The 14,059-nt window shown below is 48.1% G+C and overlaps 1 protein-coding gene across 3 annotated transcripts in view; it reads left to right on the forward strand.

The window, feature by feature from the left end:
- Positions 1-2,139: 2,139 nt before the first annotated feature.
- The window catches only part of TP63 (tumor protein p63), a gene marked incomplete at both ends in the record, with an annotated part of 106,052 nt that continues 94,132 nt past the window's right edge, over positions 2,140-14,059 (forward strand). For all 3 annotated transcript variants that reach the window (XM_082487006.1, XM_082487007.1, XM_082487011.1), the window contains one exon: positions 2,140-2,201. In XM_082487006.1, the coding sequence (XP_082343132.1) occupies positions 2,140-2,201 (62 nt within the window). The remainder of the gene's footprint in view (positions 2,202-14,059) is intronic.

The raw sequence follows: 14,059 nt of genomic DNA on the forward strand, positions 1-14,059 counted from the left end.
GAGAGGACTTGCCTGCTGTGTCTTTGGTTAAGGGTGGATGTTCAAAGCCTAGACCAGAGCCAGGCTAGCGGTGTGGACCACAAGTTTGCACTGGCCTCTAGCTCTCCTTGCCCATTCCCTGGAGGTGTTTGCCACCTCGGGAGAGGAGTAAGGGGTAAGCGCAGTCCTGACCTCGGCAGCGGGAGGGGATGCAGCCGCTCTGCAGCCACGCTCCCTGGGCTGCATGGTGTGTACACGAGCCCTGGTGTGATTCCCTCTCTCCCCTCCCCAGCAGAGCATTTGGACATTTCCACGCTTCTTCCCCAATGATGCAGCCTATGAGGTTGGGTGTTTACTCCAGGGCTCAGCTGAAGAGAAGAAAGGTGTTTCGCATTACTGCTCCTCCACGGGGCAGGCAGAGGAAGCAGCGTCCGGCAGCAAGGGAGCCCTTAATTCAGTTAATAAATACATCCTTCGCTTCCAGCCTCTCTTCCTTGGCGAGGGCTGCTTATCGTAACGAACGGTGCTGGGGCTTGGCCAGGGATCAGCCCTGCGAGTTTATAGGATTCACAATTCACAGATGTTAGGAACTATCAGGCTGAGTGTGGGTGGGGAATGTCAAGTCTGAAATAGCTCCCCTGCCACCCTGGCACAGGCAGCAAAGAAAATGTTTCCACATGACATTCTTCGAACCAAAATTTCCTACAAGGAAAACACAGAAGGGAAAAATAAGAGGCAATCGCTGCTGTTTCAGAGGGCTCTTGGCTTTCGCTCGGGAAGTTGGCATTTCTGCTGACACCAGCACAAAAGATGCACTGTAGGTCAGATATAGGGCAGCCCCTTCCCCTCTCTTCATATACACAAACGTATACGACCGCTTGAGGATGCAATCCCACTGGTGCATAGATACGTGGACGCTATTTTTTCCTGCTGGAATCCATTTTAATTTAGCTCCTGATTCATATTTCATTCATTCTCCCAAACCACAAAACCAGGATAGGTTTACAGCCTGTACTACTTGATGAGCTACGGAGGGGGAAAAACAGGGGAACAAACCAGGTTGCTTTCCTCAATGATTTTCTCTGTGAATTAAAAAAAGGGGGAGGGGATGGAATGAAAGTCTTCCTCCCTGGCTTTTATTTTCCTTCAGGAAAATCACAGAATCATTTAGGTTGGAAAAGACCTTTAAGATCATCAAATCAAATCTGCTTTTCACCTTTGGTAGTTTGTTTTGGTGGGCTTCACTTCACTCTTGTTTCTTTCAGTGGCCTGAAAAATATGACTTTTATATTCTTTTTTCTTACTTTTCTTTTCTCCTCGAGATATTTGAAACTATTGTGGTTTTTCATGAGAAAATGTATGTATTATTTACAGAACACTAAAAGAATGGCAGATTTCTACATCATCTCAATTCTCTCTGAAAAAAAGGTGAAAAGATACAGAAGGGAATATTAACAATTACGTCTGATAGTTTTCTTGAGGGGAGGAGGGCAGGAAGGGGAGGTAGAGGAGCAAAAGTTCAGAGTTAATTTTAATTGAGGAATTTCCCCATATTTTGTCATTCAGCTTTTGAAACTGTGACCACAACAGACTGTTTGAACTGTGGCGCGAGAGAGACTGAAAATTTCCCCAGGCAACTCTACGCAGGTATTAGCCACAGAGTTGACAAGGAAAGCTTTTAACGGACGATGAAATTCAGCACGGGCGCTGCACCCAGCGAGGAAACTCCGGCCATCTGGAGACGAGGATGACCAGCGGCCACAGCAGTTCGCAAAATTGCAAGAGCTGCCAAAATTAAACTGTGAAGTCAGGCGGGAAGGCAACCAATGACCGACGAGATCAGAAGTTCAGAGATGCCCCAGATGAGCTCCCAACAAGTGTGGCCGACGTACACCGAAGTTTATTAACGATGTTGAGAGGAGGGGAAAATATCCGTGCAGAAGATGCCCAGCTGGCGAGGAGGGACTGGTGGTGATGCTCAGGTCACTTGATGAATCCCATTGGCCAAGTCCCTGGGAGATCCCACCCATTCGCAAGTGTAAAATAAATCTCTAAAGTTGTACCTCGTGTACCACTTGACCTTATTGCTTTTAGCCTGCTGGCTTTATTTCTATTTATTTATTTTATTTTGGTTCGTACCCAAAGAGGGGCTCGAAGGAAATGAATTTTGAACCGGCACCTTTCACCACCTTGCAGTACTACCCCGATCCCTGCATCCAGCGGTGAGTCTCTGAGCGTGACGTAACTCTCTCCTATCGCAGGTTTGATCTGAGTGTCTTGTGTAATTGTTAACTTTTCTGCTATCGTCCGGTGGCAGCTGGGCTGCACGCGGAAAAAATGTGCCGCTCTCTTCACGCTCAGTGGAGCTTATTATTATTTTTGGCTTTCTAACAGGTTACTGTTTAATTATAGGCATCCGTTTGAGATATCTCCCTTTTCCTCTTTGGCATTAGAGGAAAAAAACATATGATAAATAACATGGAAGCTGATAGTATCTTTTTCCTGTGTTTTGAGCAGGAGGTTACTCTGCTTTGGGCAGTGCAAGAACTGCTTTAGCTTTCTATATCTGTAGTGTGTTTATTTGTTCCTTTAAATGAAAAAGCTCCTGGAAAGAATATGAGCTTAACAATTAAGCTCTGAGATTTTGGAATTTAAAGGATAAATAAATCATTTAAATGATTCAAAGAAGAAAAAACTGCCTTCTAAGAGAGAGCATTTTTCCAAGAATATTTTTTCATTCTGTCTAACAGCCAACCTCAGAGCCTGACAACCACTCTTATTTTAGCTTTGTTGTTACGCTGAGTTTTATAACTTTCCAGCAGATAAAAGAGCACGCCCGCACGAGGTATCACAGTATCACATTGTCAGTTTGTTTGTTTCTCCCAATAGAAGATACTATATTTAAGCATGTAAATGACATGTAGATGGTATTTTTCCAGTCGTAAAGTTCGGCGAGGTGAAATCCTCGGAGCGCAGTCACTTGTCGAGCTACTTTAAGGCTAGTTTCTGGCTGCGTTTTGAAAAAGCCCCGGCCGGTGTCTCACCAAGGCATTCGATCCCCAGAAGGGTTAACTATTAACTCTGCATCCTCTGCAGGGTGCTGGGGAAGGCTGCTTGTGTTGCATAGCTGTCCGCTGAAGAAAGGGCTTGGCCACCATCACCCAGCTCATGGCATTACACGCAGCTTTGTGATCCTGCTTCCCCCCCTCCTCCCCCCTTATGATCTGTTGCAATGTTTGTGGGATGTTCTTTCCCCCCTTAATCTGCCGGGTGCCACGGTCCTGGGGAGGAGTGTGGAGACCTGGCAGCGAGGAGGGGCTGCCTTTGGGGCCAGCGGAGGGGAAGGAGAGGAGGGGAGCTGGGAAATAGCACGCGGTCCTTGGCCCTGCTGCCGTGGCAGAGGAATGTGGAACGAAGCCGGGGGTATTGGTTTCCCAAGGCGAGACCTTCCATAACGCCAGCCCCGGGGCTGGCCGGGCACACGCAGCCACGCTCTGATCTCCCGCGCGCCCCGGCGGGGATGGGCGTGCGTCCGGGAGAAGAGCAATACGAGAGCAGTGCCCACCCGGGAAGGTGGGTTCCGGCTGGCAGCAGTGGGGTCTTTAGCGGATGAAGAAGTTTCGGTGGCTGGAAGCCACAGCCAAGCAAATTCCCAAATAGAAAATATAAAATATATATATAGGAATAAAGAAAACAATTGGAAAGCGTAAAGATGCATTGGGAAGTGTACCTGAGCTCTGGGACAACTTCCCAGCCCCTGGGAACTCCTGCCAGTCACATCCCACCCCGTGTCATAAAATCAGTGCTGCGGCTCAGGCGAAAAAAAAGAAAAAAGCAGCTGGAGCAGGAATTAAAGAAAAGAAATTCCCTTGGCTGCATTCTGTAGAACTTTTAAAATGGGCCTTTCTCCCCTTCAAAACTGCATCCTCCAGCAAGTCAGGCCTTTCTCTAGAAACGCTGCTCCTCGCCGCATGCCTCAGCAGCGGGATGAGTTTTTAAGTGACCGTTGTGGTGTGGGAAGCCTCAGGACGGCTTGGGACAGATAGGGTTTGTGACACCCCTCAGTCATAAAACCTGATCGAGACGTAGCTGAGAGTAATAACGTGTGTCAGCTGTTATGCATGTCTGTTTACATGAGCTGAGAGTGGCGTTTGTCCAGTTATTAGTGGCAGTGCCCCGCCACAGGTCAAAATCAGCTGAAAGCTGGTCCCAGAGATACTTTTCTCCCACTGAAGACACAGATGTTCTTCAGCTTTAAGCTCCGTCGGTTGCATATTCATGGTGTGCTGGGTGACGTTCATCTGACTGATTTAACAAAATTGAATAGTTTCATAATTGCATTTATTTTACACAGTTTGAAACGCTTTTGCTTTGATGTGGTCAAAGTGCTTTATTTAGCTAATACCAGTGCGCTTCTTTGCAACTTGAAAATTATATCTAGTAATAATCTAAACAGCAAACCGATGATGTTGAGCTGAGGCATGCTGGCAAAATAACAACGGTGAAAAGTTTGAAACTTTATGAAAATGGGCTGGGGCGGGGGGGGGGGGGGGGGGAGTGTCACACAGATTTCCCGGTAGGTCGGTGTGGAGGGGGAAGCAGTTATAAATCCCAGTGAGCTCTAAGATTTGTGGTTTAGATTTACCCTCTGCCATTGCTTCATCTATTACTCTCTTTGCTTTGGGGGTGTCCGGCAGGCAGGCAGCGTGAGAGCCAGCTAAAATATTTCCTCTGTCAAGAGGTGAACACCAATCACGCTTAGAAGCGTTAACTAATGTGCCATTGTAATGCTTGTGTACTTACTGCCTGGCATTTCACAGCACTGCAACTATGTGCTGCCGCTGCTATGGTATATCCAAACAACGCAGTAATTCAGTGCCGCAGATGAGGAAAAATATGTGGGTGCCCAAACTGCCGGTTATCCTGTGTTATTGTTTAGGCCACTCCAGCCTCTGCCTCAACAGCCCAGCTCTCTTGTTGAGGCTCTTTATTTCTTTGTAAACGTGGGTATCAAAGCAAAGCACCCCCTGCGTCACACACAAGTACAGGTGTCTCGGCTGGGATGCAGGAGAGCAGCCTCCTCCTCCTCCTCAGCCCCACTCGTTGCTGTGGGCACTGGAGTTCAGCACTGGAGAGGCACGGAGCAGTGCCAGGGACACGCATCCCTGTGCAGAAGTGAGGGATGCAAATGTAGCACGTGAATGTCTGAAGTGAGGGTGGAAAGGTATATCCTGAGCGTGCTCATCTTTCTGCTTAAACAGAAAGAGCTAAGAGATGCTAAAATTCAGCACTAGTGGAGTTGAGCAAAAACCTCAAAGTCTTTCTGCTTTTGCTTCCCGTGCAAAGGGATTTGTGTGAAATGCTTGAAATCGGTGATAAAGCAGGCGCAGTCCTCTGGCTCCTGGGCCAAGGAAGGTGCTGCTGCAAAACCAGAAGCACCTGCGTTGAAGTGCCAAGTTGCTGACCCCCATGAATCGCTTGTTTGGATGGTACCGTGGGAGCTCAGCCTGTGCTGCAGAAAACCCAGGCGAGCTCTGAGTCATAAAATGAGCTAACTGTCTGAAACGGGCGGGATTTCCACCTTCCAAGAAGTGCCCACCTAGCTGCAGTTGAAAGCCACTAACGTAAGATGAAGAAGGCACTGTAATTATGATCAAAGTCCAGCTGTTGAGAGCTATGTAATTAGTCTCTCTCTCCAAAGCCGCTTTTTTTTTTTTTTTTTTCCAGCTAATGCCTGGTTGGGGGAGTGATGTTTACAGATAAGTTACTTGTGTTCTTGGAAATAATGGTCATTAGGCTGTGTTTTACTCAGGAGCTCTCTTCTTTTGGGGCTGTTGGGAATGCACCTGCTGGTGCGCTGCACTGTGGTCCTGCCCGCTCTGCTCGCCCCCCTCCCCACGCACGGGCTAATTGGTGGCCTCGGTATTTTGCATCACTGATGTTCACTGTGGCTCACTCCTCCCTTTTGAATGAAAGGCCTCTCAGACGAGCTGCTCTTTCCTCTTTCATTTCTGGCTTTGTATCCTCAGCATAATGCGATACGGGCCAGCCTCCCAAATCTCACTAATAACAGAGGCTTGAGGAACAGCCCTGAAATCCTCTGGGCTCTGCAGCATCTGTGTTGGAAACCTGGTTTCTCAGACACAGTCCTGGGTTTTGAGGGGGTTGCAAAAAAAAAAAAAAGAAAAAAATCAAACAAAGAAAATCACAACCAGGTATGTGTGTGTGAGGAAAAAAAAAATATCTATTTTTAGATGAGGGAAACTGTCAGAAATGAGTTGGGGCACAGAAGGGAGGGGAGAGTACAGGCCATGGCAGCATCATCTATTGGGTGCTGTATCTGGATGGGTTTTGGTGAGCAGGGTCTAGTTCCAGCCAGCCAGAGCTCCTGGGTTCAAAGAGATCTCTGGTTGGGAGCATTGCATGTGTCGCTTCACCTTTCTTCATCGGTTCCCACACGTATCAAACAGGGCTGGTAAACGGACTGCAATTATCAGATAGGAGTCTTGCCAACGGTAATGCTTGCAATGCAGCACAAAGGTGAAAAACTCACTGTACCCAGTGCTCATCGTTACTAATAGGCAGTAATGAAACAGCAAGTTTCCTCCCTTTGGGTTGGGAGATGGCACATTGAGGCAAAACGTGCTGCCTACCCCTCCTGATCACAGGCAGCGGCGTGCCCTGCCCCTTCGGGGTCGTGAATCAATGCCGGCGTAAGCAGCTCTCCTTTCGCTCGGGTATTAGCCGGGTGACATTGTGACAGAGCTCGGCTGAAGCTGTCACAGGGCAGCGTCTTGCAGGAGTGCTTCATCCTGTGTGCAGGCTCTGCAGAATCCTTGCGTTTGGGCAACTGCGCCCTTCTTCTCTTGCCTCGTACTATGCTTTGCTGAAGAATAACTGAACTATGACAGGGTGGACAAATCTCATCTGCCTTCACCTTTGAGATGAGAGCCCAAATTTGCTGTGTTGGCACAAGGACCTGAAGCCAAGTAAGGAAAGCCACATGACTTGGTATAGATCTATTTGCAGAAACAGCCAGTGATACAGCAGGTACTTTCCAAAGACTCAGAGAGGGGCCAGAAATGGTTCCGAGCAGCTCGTGGTGTGCTTGGAGCAGCCAGTGACTTCTGGAGGAGCAGAATTGGCAGGAAGGAAAGGTGAAGGGGAGCCGGGGAAGTGCTTTTTTTTTTTTTTTTTTAATTGGCCTCAGTGAGATCGCCTGTGAGGTGGTGGTCTCCTTCATGGCTGTGCTGTCAGCCCTGGTAGAAAGCCCGTGGAGGCGGTCCCCAGCTGGAGCCAGATGTATGCAAGGTGACAGTGTGCTGAGCCCAAGCCCTTGCAGGGTGGCCTCGTGTGTGAGAGGGCTTTGCAGAGCAGCTCTGCAGGGAGGACAAGCTGCCAGCGTAGGACCTCTCGGCTGCCCCCCGGCACCTCCCCGAGGATGTGTGCTGCTGGTGGCGTGGAGGGGAGGGTATTTATCTCATCTTTGAGGTCTGTTCTTTGGTGGCTCTCCTGTTCTTATGCTGCAGTCTCATCAGAAGATGGGATTAGAAGATAGAATCTCTGCAAAACACTGCTCAGGAGCAGCACGTTAAACCCTCTTTAGTTCTTTCGTCCTGGCAGAGCTCCTGCAGTGTGCTTGTCCCAGCTGGACCTCTTTGCTCTATGTCACAGAGACGTCCTTGTGCTGAGGATGTTGCAACCCTTTCACAGGCACTGCCAAAGACAGCACTTTTCTCTTTTCCTCTTCAAAACAGTATAGGCCCCTCAAGAGTGTTATAAGAAAATATTTGTCTGCTTAAAGGATTAAAGTGGAACCAAATCGACCATTTTCTGTTTTTTTCCCAGATCTCAAAGGACTGTAAGGAGAACATGTGAAGTTTTTCATGTGGTCCATTTTACTATGAGGAGAGAACACCTAACATAGGATTTTGCTCAACTTCCAAAAGTACTGAAGGAATTAAAGAAGCAAGTTCTCAATGGCTCTTCTGTTCAGAGATGTTTAGGGTGTTCATGGTACATGTTAAAGGCTATAATCTGTTGCTGATTTGTGTGGTACCTTCTGCTACAAGGTAACTTGCAATGGCTCTTCCCAACAAATACTGGGATTTCTGGCCTGATACAAAGCAGAAAGGCTCAGCTTCAGTTTTGGGGGGGGGGGGGAACAAAACAAAACCAAACCTCTGATGTCCAATAAGTGGCCAAAGGAGTATTGAACTCTTATTAAAAAAAAACAAAACATGTCCATAGGTGTCACAAAGCACGACAGAGGAAAGAGGGCCTTGAATGAAGAAGAAATCAAGGATATGTGGCTTTTCGTTTGGTGCCTCCCTCTAATCTAGTCTTTCACTTATGTGAAAACCACGGACATTGTGGTGGGAGCCAGTGGTTACACTGCCAGACAAATTTTGACTTCTCTTTGGTTTAAAACTTTGTAGTCCCTGATCAAAACTGAAATAATCAGAAGGAAAATGTTTTGCTATGATAGATTTCTGAGTTCTGTTTGACTAGGTCTGCTGATAATAGATAGATAATGACCTTCCATCTGCTTAGGTAGCGTCACAAAAACATCTGTATGTGTTCCTAGGGCTTACTTAGGAGTTTTTGGTGCCCGTTTGTAATCACTGTGTAGCAGACCATCTCACCGCAGGATTTTGCTGATGAGTTGTCTCCAATCAGGTGTTTGAATGCCACATGTGGCCTGATGGGATAAATACTGATGCACGTACGCAAGGGGAATTCAGTTACTGCATGGAGCTATAAAGAGAACAGCCACCTCCAAGAGTGAGAAGGGGGAAACCCTGCAGTAAGTGATCGGGGGTGCAGTAAGCTCTTTGCGACGTAAAAATAAGTCTGCTTCCAAAACCTTGCCCTGGGAGGGTCAATCCCTCTCTAGTTTAGTAACGCTGATATGCACCTAAGTCAACGCATGCTGAAAAAATACATGGAAGGAAGCTTGCAGTGAGCTGGGTGCTGTGAGCAGCAGCTGCTCAGCTGCGTATGGCCAGCAGTGGCTGCTTCCAAACTCAGAAGTAGGAGCCAGAGCTGGTGGGGCAAACGGTGGGATTGCTGGGCTTGCTGTCAAGAACGTCTCTGAGGTGGCTGTGACAGCTGTGAAATCGCAGTTCAGCTGGTTCCGAGAGTTAACGTGGGTGTTAGGTGCTCAAATATTACAGGATTAAAAAATCTTAATGTTAATCAACACAATTCCTTTACGCTCTCTTTCAAGTTTGGTTGTTCGTGTTTGTGAATTTTCCTTTTGACACATACGGGCTGGAAATATCATTCCTGGTTTTGATGGAATGGGAGACTCTGATGTATTCATAGCACTCCAGGGGCTGCTGCTTTAAGATAATCACCAGCAAAAATCATAAATCACATTAGGTGTGGCAATGTATTGATAAAATTATAGGGAGCCAAGCCTGTAATTTCTTAACACCAGGCATAGTTGCAAAAGCGAAGATCCTGTGAACACTCCAGGTAGCGTTCCCTTACACACCAGCACTGTTTCTGATAAACAGTTTGCTTGTTCCTGTCTTCCAGGACTATAATCTGCTCTTAATTCTTTGTCCTTCATCTGCCCTGTCTTGCAGCTGTTTTGTGACACCGAGGAAGGTTTTTGCAAGCGCTCCTACTTTTGAGAGAAGGATTCTCTATCCTCGGGCTTAGCAATAGCTGGCCTGCCACAGAGCCGCTACGCGCTGGAGAATGCAGCCAGCGTGGTGTTTAAGCAAAGACTTCATTTTCCTAAAAGAGTATCACTGGTGGCAGGCGTGGGGAACGGAGGTTATTGTTTGTCATCCAAAACACATCGGATTGAGCAGGTTGGCTGTGGGGGTGACAAGTGGGAGCTTCAAGCAAATTCATATTAGGGGACTCCGCACCTAACGTCTGCTTTGCTGGCAGTTCTGTTTTGCATTTTAATTATTTACTGAAACACAGGATGCTGCTGTTTACAGTTTCCTGCTTCTAAAGAGTTCTGGGGACTTTCTGCACTGTTGCGATGATTTAGTTTATATTTTTGTAAAATTCAACCTTCGAGAGAGAGTTTGAGAGAGGGACTTTGTAAGGCCCCCGAGCAGTTTGTAGAGAAAAGAATTTGTGTCACTAAAGACTGAAACCGCTTTCACAAGAGTAGGTGCCTTAGGGAGCCAAGTCTTACCTGGCTCAACTCAAAATGTCATGAGTCTTTTGCAGCAGAGAGTCTGAGACCTTCCTGTCCTAAAAAAGAATCACGTATTTCATGTTCTCTGTCTGGGGAAGCTGTCTCTCTCCTCTCTGACTATATTTACATGACTAAATGTCCTGCCGTGCCAGTGTCCCAGGGCTGAAAATTGGTGTGGGCTGCATGATTTCTCCTGCTTTGCTTCCTCCTGGTGGGAGGGCCATGCTGAGACCTGTGTGGGATGTCTCCTCAACCAGCCTCTCCCTGCCACCTCCTCATGGTGGCCAAATTTGGGGAACGCCTGTCCTGTACGACGCAGGACAGCAGCAACCCAGCACCTGCTGCTGGGCACGCTGGGGTGCCCAGTGCCTTCCCCGGGGTTGTAGCTACAGCACCCCAACCGCTTGGGCAAAGAAACCCCACCAGCTGCCGGGAAGACCCTGGCAGAGAGAGGATCTGACTCCTTCATGCATCAAAAAGGTTAAAATCTCAGCAAATTTAAAAGAAACACCGTTCTTGGCAGAGCGCATTAGTGCCCTGGGGAACACGCCTTTAATGGCACAAGCAGGGACAAGGCTGCTTGCGGGAAACCTGTGCCAGGCTTCAAACAGAGCTCCGGGCTTGCTGCAGGGCTGCGACCCCGGCACGAGCCACCGGGGCTGCGCGCACAGCCTGAAAAGCCCATGCTGTGTCCACCTCTGCCGTGCCGCGGAGCCGGGCTATTCCCGTCGGTTTGGTCCCGAAAAGCGCACTCAGGTCTCAGTGGATGCCGTTGTAGCAGAGGTGGGAGGGAGTTGAATCCTGCCTCTCTCGTTTTGTATGTCTTTGGAGGGGTTTGGAGGTCATCGGTGCTCGGGAAAGGTTTGGAGGGGATTGAAACTTCCTTATCAGGGAGAAGAGAGGCAGAAGCCGCTTTGTCTCTCCTGCTGGCTGGAAAACACCCCAGAAATGGTGTTTGATGCAGGAGGGTGAGGACAGGTGCTCAATTTAGCCTATTGTCAAGACCAGATCCGAGAGCGCAGCCCCCTGAGCTCCTTGGTCCCGATCCACCAGTCTACACCCAGCAACTCCATCCTGGGGACATGAAGGGCAGTCAGGCACCTGGAGCTTTGAGCTGGGCTTGCCTGGTTTTCCATGGTCACATGCTGCAATAGTCTTCTCTTTCTCCACCATGGCTCCCAGCAGCAGGCTGAATGAGGCACACTTTTCATGGTCAGGAGTGGCTGCGTGCTGCCCCCAGCCTTCGCGGCTTCTGTGGAGCTGCCTTGGAAGGACTCCATGTAAACGAACCATATCTAATAGCAGGGTCACTCTGTCAGTTCCCATACACTATACTTCTATGTGTATCTGCCATTAAATAGAGAATACTGTGCCTGAAATGAGCTATTATCTGCTCAACTGGGTGCTGTCTGTCTGGAGCATGTAAATCGGCAGTGTGAGTTCCTCAGGTGATGCTTCATCCCCGCGCTCCCTGGGAGAAGCAAGGAGCCAGTGGGGTGGATGCAGCTGAGGTCTTTCCTTGCTGTTGTACGCCGGCTGCAAGTGGAATTTTTTGGTTATGTGTGTTTGGGTTTGTTTTTTTATTTTTATTATTTTTCCCTAGCTCTGACCTCTTTCAGAACCTTGTAGTATCTAATGAGAGCCAGTTCCTGACACCCCGATGGCCTTTCTGAAGCTCTGATGCAGCTGGCTGAATTATTTTGCCATCTGTAATAAATAAAGTAATTTCTCATTCTGTGTTGCGGTCTCTGTATTGGTGTGATGGAGGTAGACCAGTGAAACCTGAGAGGTGCTGGTTGCACTCAATACTGCAAAATTTCAGCAGACAATAGTTAAAAGAGCCCCATTTCCTGTGGGAAATACGGAAAGCAAGCCCCTTGTAAAAAATAGACAGCAACGAACTGCTGTAGATATTGTTATTGGGTAAATGCTGTGCTCAAAGGAAAAATAGTGATGAGCAAAGCTCGACAGGGGGAATTTGATTCAGCAGCCTCAGGAAGGTCAGAGTTCTGCCCATCGCCTCTTCAGAACTTTTCAATTTTCCTTATTACAAACCTAAAATCACTACAGAACAGTAGTGCTGAAGGCCTGTAATAGCTGTATTCTGTCATGACTGTCATCTCTTGAAAATGACCTCACTTGCTTTCATTTCTGGGGGTGTTGCTTTCTTTTTTTTAATATTCCCTGATGCTGCAGCGATTTGGATAACTGGAGAGGATGCAGTTAGCTGTTTTAGGCTGCTTTGGGCATTTAACACCTGCCTTTCTCCCCCTTCTCCTCCGGAAAAGATGAGGGACCTCCCCATGCTGTGCAGCAGAATGCAACAGCAGAGATTCTGCATCTCCTTCTTCCCTGGCAACTTGTGGACGTGCCCCCGGGCACCTGCTGCAAACCATTACTGATGGTGGATGAGTGGGTCACGGGGTGATTTGGGGTTAGGCAGTCCCCCCGCAGGCACAAACGATGGTCCCTGTTGTCTTTAACAGGACCTGGGCAGCTGGCCTGTCTGGGCAGCAGAGGTTGGCATGCGGCAGCAGAGCTGGAGGCAGCACTGACCCAGCAGAAGACCTCTCAGCAGAGAACTGTGCTCATCCTCTCCTGCACCAAGGGCAGAAGGCATCACTTTTTGTCCTGCCGTAAAACTATCGGGGCTGGCTGGCTGCAAAAAGTCTTGTGTAAACTTTGAAAGGTAGACCCAAATGCATGTTCTCGGCTGGGTATCTAAAACCGAGCAAATGATGTCTATTACATAGACCGAAGGGTTTTATTTATTTTTTTTAAATGGACTTGAAAATGTTTTGTGGCTTCTGACCAGTTTGTCTGTAAAGTTTATCTTACAATACTTATTTTTGGACTTGGCTTAGAAATACCTCAGAATTTTGAGGGCTGGGTCTGGATTTTCCACTCATGTTGCTTTTGAGAAGACTTTCTCACTTACTGCAGTAAAAGCTCTCACCTCTGCCCTGCACCTCTGACTCCTCCCTCTCCAGAAGTGCACTGCTTTTAACCATCACTGCAAATAGATTTGGGAAATGAATTGACTGGAAAAGTGAGTTACAAAATAATACAATTGCAACTGCTTTTTAATTGTTTTGGGGTTTAATGCTTTTTAAAAATGGATGGAGCTTTACATTTTCTTGTACTATTTAAATATGGAAAGTCTCAGGGCCATGTTTCCCTGGAGATGTACCGATGGTCAACAGGTCTCTGTGTGCTTTACAAAGTTGGTGGCACTGCTATACCTGAGGAACAGAAGGGCAAAGATGGACAGGTACTCCTGGGGCCCTGGGGCTGAGCTGGGTGTCCAGCTTGCTCCAGGCTTGCACTCTAACTCCGGGCTTCCCACCACAGGTTGCTCAGGCTCCTGGGTGGTCTTCTGGAGATTATGAGAGCTCTGTACCCCAGACTAGAACCCACCAGTTGCAGCGGGCAAGTGGAGAAATTGCTGCAGCAGTGCTTTTACCTTAGCCAGAGCTCCATCTCTCTCAGCTCCTGCTGAGAAAGGGAGTGGGTGTCAGGGCTGAGCAGAAGGGGAGGGGATGTCCACGGCTGGGTGAGGAGGTAGTTTCCAAGGATGGGTGAGAAGGGGAGGGTGGAGAAGGGGGTGTCCAAGGTTGAGTGGGAGATAAGAGAGGTCTGGGAAAGTTCACAAGATGCTGAAGGAATCCTTGGAGGGAAAACGAAAAAAAAAAAAAAAAAGAGGTTACTTTACTCCAACAATTAGGGAACGGTGCCTCCAGTGCTGGTGGAGTGATTAGCTGCCTGAAGCCTCGAGGACAAAGAAATGCCTCTTATTGTGTAGAAGCAGTCACTGTTATCTGGGTGGATAACAATGACATGTAGATAGCAGGTGAGATGTAGGAGATGCAGTGGGTCCCCAGGATGCAGAGGTTGCTGGTATTGTTCTGAACCCAT

Source organism: Vanellus vanellus, assembly GCF_965231255.1.
Source record: "Vanellus vanellus genome assembly, chromosome: 8".
NCBI lineage: Eukaryota > Metazoa > Chordata > Aves > Charadriiformes > Charadriidae > Vanellus > Vanellus vanellus.